General features: G+C 40.2%; 1 protein-coding gene across 1 annotated transcript; it reads left to right on the forward strand.

The window, feature by feature from the left end:
• Positions 1-6142: 6142 nt before the first annotated feature.
• On the forward strand, positions 6143-7366 carry LOC126373897 (uncharacterized). The gene has a single exon (XM_050020254.1). The coding sequence runs from the start codon at positions 6340-6342 to the stop codon at positions 6733-6735; it is 396 nt and encodes a 131-aa protein (XP_049876211.1). The 5' UTR covers positions 6143-6339; the 3' UTR covers positions 6736-7366.
• The last annotated feature ends 335 nt before the right edge of the window (positions 7367-7701 follow it).

A 7701-nucleotide genomic window follows, 5' to 3' on the forward strand; every position in this document is an offset into this window, starting at 1 on the left:
CTTTTTTCAATCAATATGTTCCTTTCAGTAATAATTGATGAGGATTCAAGAGTGGAATTTCAGGAGTATCGATTTTTGTTCGCCCTCTATACTATAAGGGTTCTATCTCACTGGGACACCGTGGTTGTCCCACCAGCGGGAAAATACAGCATCAAATTGGTTGCGCAACCAGGTGAGGTAACCTTTACACAACGAACTGTAATGAAATTTAAAAACTACGTAAGCGCCTTTTTTAAGTATCATATTTGATTATGGTCTCAAGTTTTACACCGAACGAAATTCATTAAATGAAATCGATGATTTGTTGAAGAAAATCACATCAGAACAGGGCCACATCGAAGTAATTCATCTTAAAAAGCAATATTGCCATTTGATATTTGTTTACATTACGCACTTACTTTTATATGCGCAAATGTCAAAACGCAATATTGCTTTTTGAGATGAATTGTTTCGATGTGGCCTTTTTAACCCCCAAGAATGTGACATTACCAAAAAGGCGCTTACGTGGTTTTTTTTTTTGCTATAAGGCTACTTACCTACAATTCATTTTGTAAAGTTGCGCCACCGTAGTGTCCTTGTAAGACAGGGCTTCCCCTCTCTACCTCTCTCACCTGTCGAAGTCAATCTTTTGAAGTGCTCTTCTAAAGGAATTCCTTTGCAGCCAACGTTAAACTGAGGTGCAGTCAAAGACAAGAATTGCCGTCGTGTCGGATGCGAAATCACTTTGATTCAGGAATGTTTCGATATCCCGTCACATTACCGCTTCCTTTCACTCTGCGCCAAATCTACTAGCTAGTATATCGTTATAAATTGCTACTTTTAGGTACCTGCATAAGTATCATCAGCTAGGTCATGGCGGGAGAGTTGTAACAGGAATAGAATATCGTGTTATTAATCTCTTTGTATTGTGTCTCTTTGTTGGAAAGTATATAAGGGGGTATAAAATGGCCAAATCAAAGAAATTCATCTAAGGGAGCAATATTGTTAAGTACTTGACATTTGTATGCATTGCGCGCTTGCTTTTAGGTATGCAAAGGCGATCCAGATTTAATTAGACCGTTATTGTAACGGTTCTGCTCACTCTCCAGTACTTTAAGAGCGTGAATTCATAAATGTAAATAAGTAAATGTGTAGTATCTAATATGTAGTAATAACCTATTGCATTTTTTTTGACTTCCATTTGCCCTAATGAGACCCAAGTAGATATGTCTATAAGATGTCTTCTTACGATTTGAAGCTTTGCCAAACCTACAGGATTATACAATTAAATATATTATATTTAGGTATTGTACACACTGTATACAGGGTGTCATCGTAACGAATACTGGGGAGGACGATTCAGACCATGATTCTGAGTTGATAATTATCAAGTGATTTTTCCTGTAGGAAAATTCATGAAAATTTTAGTGTCTTTTTTTTAATTATTTGGCGTTTCATACTTTTGCGACAGAAAATTCCACTTGATATCAACTCAGAATCATGGCCTGAATCATCCCTCAAAGTTTTTGTTACGATGGCACTAACACCCTGTATAGGCTGTTTGTATGTATGTATAAACGATTACGTACATTCATATTTTATGTATACATTGAAGTACTATGTCACATTAACTTTCTTGTTGACAAATTGGACTGTAGTCTGCCTAAATGACAAATATGTTAATGCGACAGGGTTCTAAAGTGGGTACATGTTACAATACTCAAGACTGTAGATATGTGATACATAACAAAACATCACGCCTGTATCTCCCGAGGGGATAGGCAGAGGTGTATACATATAGTACAGTCATGAGCAATATAATGTACCCACTTACGGATTCTGTCGCACTAACATATTTGACATTTAGTGAGACTTACAGTTCAAATTGTCAAAAAAGTTAATGTGACATGGTACCAAAGTGTATTAATGCTCGTGACCGTACACCCACTCTTGGACTTTCGGGGGCGAGGCTAATCACGTGATATCAATGACCTATGATCCGAACATGAATTCAAATTCATAAAGTCAATATTTACATATATTAATTTTATATATTTATGTATAAAATAAATATGTAATTAAATTTTCCTGTACCCAAAGGTTGCCTGGAAGAAAGTGCTGCATGAGCAATAAGACGGCCTGTTGTGTTTTTCTGTATATGTTGTCCTTATCTCTGTATTGTGTGTCCATTGTGCTCAATAAAGTATTTTATCTATCTATTTATCTAAAGTCGAGTTCAGTGGTTTAGAGACCGGATCGGGATTCGAACCAGGGACTCTACGATGCAAGTCACTCGTTCTCGGATCACGGATTACGTGTTTGATAATGATGTGGGTACTACAATATAACATGAGACGATTCATTGAATTAAATTCGTCTCAAATTCATCTAGTATGAGAGAAGCATAATGCAGTAATTGTTCAAATACGTCAACATTCTGTAATACGAGTACTGTTTAATTAAATTCTACTCCTTCAATAAATTCCTTATACCTAAAGACGTACTCATACATAGTAACTGTATTTGTGGCTGAGAATATAATTTAGCTACACAAGACATATCTAAATGTGACAGTTTTGTAAGTTGTAGCATAGGATAAAGAATAATACTGCGTATAGAACGGTAACTTTCCGCCGCGCATCAATTCCTATCGGGCGCCTACCTCACCCCCTCTGGGTCTTACTTTAGTCATAGAATAAGGAATAATAATACTACGTATACACCTACCATATACACCTCGCCACATATACACCTTCTATCATTCTTCTAGAATGGCGACCACGTGTCGGACGACGCTCAGTGGGTAGGCCCGCTACAAGGTGGACCGACGATCTGGTGAAGGTCGCGGGAAGCCGCTGGATGCGGGCAAGGCAGGACCGATCGTCGTGGAGATCCTTGGGCGTCCTATGGCTGATGATGAGTACGTATACACCAGCGTCTGAGCTAGGTTTACCACATCCCTCCTCGAACATGGATCGTGAAGGCTGCGCGGACCATTGTTTTTATTTTTTATCAGTTTAGTAAAGCCTATTTATTAACATTGTGAACCATCATTGTTCAAAATTTCTTGTTTGTGATTTGTGTGGTAAAGTAATAAATATTCACTAATTATTGTAAAATAATCTTTCGTAAGTATTACTACCTATACCTAAGTATTAGTAACGGCAAAAATAGGTACTGTATTGTAATTGGCAGCCCTCAGACGTCACACACACAGTTGCGCGTGTTGATAATGTCAATGTGTAGTGTCTGTGTGTGTGTGTTGTGTAAAACGAGGTTGTTTGTATGAAGTGTCCGGGGTGTGGGGGAGTAAGGGGGAGCGCTGCTGACTGTGTCTCTTTCGCACTTACGCGTTAGGCTGCACAAGACCAGAGATTCCCAAACTAGGCGGAACTTGTATCTTGCAAAATCGAATAAAAAATGGGATACATACCTACAAGTAAGGTTGGCGTACAATCATGAGCAATATCATATACCCACTTTAGAACCCTGTCGCACTATCGTATTTGACATTTAATGAGACTTGTGGTTTAATTTGTCAAAGAAGTTAATGTGACATGGTTTCAAAGTGTATGCATATTAGTACTCGTCACCGTAAAGGTTGCCAAAGGAATATTAATAACAAGTACGAAACTTAAAGTTAAACTTACATCTGAATGTTAGAGTGAAAGGTGTGTGAGTTGAGTAGTACTATGCATGTGTGGGTGTGCGAGTTTAGCATATGCGAGTATCAATAAGATATAAATGCATGTGTATTTATGTGTGGGAGGGAGTGCGTTTGTCCATGTTTATGTATGTGACTGTATTTATGAGCGGGTGTGAGGGTGACTTTGTATGAACGTATGATATAAGCGAGTATACTGCTTGTAAGTTATTCTACAGCAGCTTTAGTACTAAGTAAGTATAACTACCTTTCTTTACAAAAGTTTCATTTTTCACACCCTTTGTTATGAAGCCCCGAAACCAGCTGTTAGCGTAGTTTAACTAACAGGCATTCGATTTGATTATTATTTTAGGAATGGAAGGCTGAATGAAACGTAACGCAAATGTAAGTATGTGAAAGAGAGAGCGACGAGTGAGCGAGAGAGAAGTGAGAAATGGCGGACGGTTGTTTTTAAAGAGGAAAACGTAAAAGATTATAAAACGTTTTTAAATAAACAAAGTTAAAGAAATAATAATCGTTTCGTTCATGCCTTATCCCTTTTTATTGTTTTTTTTAATGGATCACTTACAGCTATGCACATTATAACATTTAGTTAAGAAATAATTTAACAAAGTAAAACTACTAATGTGTAAGCCAATTACAATTAGTCTGTTGAGACTAACTTCTCAGCAGCTAAAATCTCACTACCAAATGGTTCTCGGAAAGCGGCAAGATAGTCGCGCGTCTATTTGACCGCATCCAGGAAATTTTAGAAGATCCACGAATGCTTGTCTGTGTTCTCTTGGATGAGGTGAGTCGTCATGTTAATAATACTTCATTCTTGGTCATAACAGTACTAGAGGTATATCATAATAAAGATAATCAATTATATTAAACGGTAGCTTCAGTAAGCTTAAAATAAACAGGGGGTTAAAAAGGCCACATCGAAGCAATTCTGATCATCTAAAAAGCAATAATGTAATTTAAAATTTGCGCATATAAAAGTAAGTGCGTAATACCAATAAATAATGTCAAATAGCAATATTGCTTTTCATGGTAAATTGCTTTTATGTGACCTTTTTAGCCCCTCTGGTGACATCAAGGATCATGTAATGAGAATGACAAAAAAAAATACTTCACTACTAATTTAGTAAAAAAGAAATACATAGAAAGTGTTAATTATGTCTTCGCCACGAGATGGCATATTAATATTAGCGACATAGCCTTACCTACTTAATATAATTGTACGTACCTACGAAAACGGTATTTCCGAATTATGGCATTGATAGCGACACCCAGAACGGCGACTCCCGCTACGGCGAGTCTCTTTACGGCGAGTGGTTTTATTTTCCTTCCACGTCGAGCGAGTTTTGATGTTATTATACAGTTATGGTAACAACTGTTTTAATGTTTTCTCGCCGCAGCGGGAATCGCCGTTTGGAGAATCGCTGTCAACGCCATAATTATGATAAGGTTGGTCATCCACCTCATAACCCACACGATAGAAGAAGAAGAATTGAATATGAATAAGTCGCATCGCGCGCGGTTCGGTTGCCGTGCCGCGAGGGCTGAACGTTTCCCGCTACTAACATAATCTCGTGGCCCCTCCGCCTATCGCCTTCCGTGTTATTCACTACGCTCCCATTTGTCACAGAAGAATGTCAGCTGAAACATGAAAGGGAAACTTTCATTGATAGCCTGAACCAACGTTATCTTTACTATAATTAGCCTTTTTAATCGTTTTTCAGTATTTTTCAAAGAAACTTACTTCTTTACCGACTCCTTTTTTGTCCTTAGAACTGGAGACTACAATCTTATTACTTCAAAACATATTGTTAGACCTTAGACATTTTTATCGGATTAATCTGGCGTATACAAAAGTTTACAATGTAAGAATCCACATGGGTCGCGAGTAAACTACGCCACAAGTAGCGTTGAATAAGATTTAAAATCAAAGATACTATATCTTAAGTAGCCTTCCTTTGTCAGCGCAGCGTTGCCTCAGTATTTGTACTACCCACGTATAAAGTTTAACTTGTTTATGTGTACACAGGTCGCACACTAATAGCTTTAAAACGGATTACAGGCGCGATCCCAGCCAGTACATACGTACATATACACGGCCTGTCAATACCACCTCGTTCCCCGGACATAAGCCCGAGTATTGATTTTTTTGCATTTTGCGTACATACAACTATGTGCTAGGTTCCACTTTTGCATTACCACGAAATGCCCGGAAAATGAGGTCTCAGTCAGTCGCGGCGCGTCCGGCGGCCGGCGAACTGACCTGCGGAGCGCGCTGCAGGCCGGGCTTTGTTTACACAGACAGGCGATAGTAACGGTCGGGATAATTACACCGGCACCTTGAGACGCAATCCACCTGAGCCCGGCTGACGGCAGATGCGCCGCAGCTGCCGCCCCGGCCGGTCCTGCCCGCCCGCGCCCCACCCCCTCCCACCGCGCCAAAACACCCGCGCAATCGCGGCTAACAGTTTTATTTTCCCGAATAAACTTTATCAAACAAAGCGTGCGTGCCCCGCGCCCTGCATCTGCTCGCCCAGCTGTTGCCGCTGCAGCTGGCGCGTGCCGTCCCGCTCTAACGCAGCCGCCCCGCGCGCGCCCGAGCGAGACAGCCGACGCCCAGTGTAACCGCGTCGGGCCCTATTCCCTGTCCGCTCTCGCGGCGCAGTCTGCATCCCGACACCGTCAGATTAACTATGACGAACAAACGTAAGCGCGAGGCCGACGAGCGGCGCGCCAAGCGGCAGCGGCTGCGGCACCGCGCCAGCAGCGAGCCGCTCATGCACGACACCGGCAGCGCTGAGAAGAAGCAGGCGCTCAAGCGGCTTTTCGGGAGGATTTGCTCGGTGGATAACCGTCCTGAAGAAGAGGAAGAGCCGGAGTTGTATTTCCCAGAGGTCGGGGACGAGAACGAGGACCCGCTTTTGGACTCGGTCCCGGTGGACATGGACCCGGAGCAGCTGGGGTTCCTGGTGTGCGCGCAGGAGACGCTGCGTTTCCTGCACGGCCGCGGCATACCTCCGAACCACCCGATGTTCGCCCGCCTGCGCTCGCGCCTGCTCCAAGGGATCGGCGAGATGGCGGCTGCCTGAGCAATGCTTGGCCCGGAGCCTCCCCGCAAGTAAACACCTATCTACCAAGCTAATCAGTGTTTCTCAGTGTCTAAGTGTATCTTGAAAATTCCAAAAATTCTTTGGAAGGCTCGGCGAGTGTTGAAGGACGAGATGGTATTATATTCTTAAGACGTATTTAAAGTTCCGGAGCAACAGGTGGCCCGCCAGGGCAATCTAGTCACTATCTAGTCAGTTATAAGGATTATTATTTAAGCAAAAATATACCTATATTATAATGTACTATCGAATTTGAAATACGTCCAATCAATAGTGTCGGGCTTTATTACTCGTATTTTTCCATCCTCATTCGGCGGCGATAGTTTTATGGAAGGATTCGCTTTTTGTGGCTATATTATGTATGTGTACAAGTACTTTTTTCACTTTAAAATGTTGTCATTTCTATAAATCTATGATACCTTTTATCTTACGTCCTTTTACTGTAATTGTACTCCCTGATTTAGGTATGTATTGTAATGTATTCTTCCTTTCAAACGCTACTTCTGTACTTGATAATCATTTCGACCATGTTTAGTTGAAAACAAAACTCTATATTAATGTTTTGTAGGTAGTATGCATACCTATATGTATAAATTAAAATTTTATTAGAATAAATGGCTGTTCTACTGTGTTTAAATCATTTTATTTATCACACACAATCCAATTTATACATATTTATCTGGTTAACATTAATACACAATGAACTATTTACTAGCTTACATTACTATATGAGTATTATTTTAATATTCCAATTATATAAAATAAATCAATTTATAAATAAAATCTAGACTAGAAAGATACAATGGTATTCGATTACAATACAACATCTTCTTAACATTAATATGACACTTTGGTTTCATAGTTGGATTCACACATTATAGAAAGTAAATTTTAAAACCTTAAATAATCAGAAACTGTACCTAAGTACAACAAAGGATTTTTTTATTG

This window comes from Pectinophora gossypiella, chromosome 16 (genome assembly GCF_024362695.1).
Source record: "Pectinophora gossypiella chromosome 16, ilPecGoss1.1, whole genome shotgun sequence".
NCBI lineage: Eukaryota > Metazoa > Arthropoda > Insecta > Lepidoptera > Gelechiidae > Pectinophora > Pectinophora gossypiella.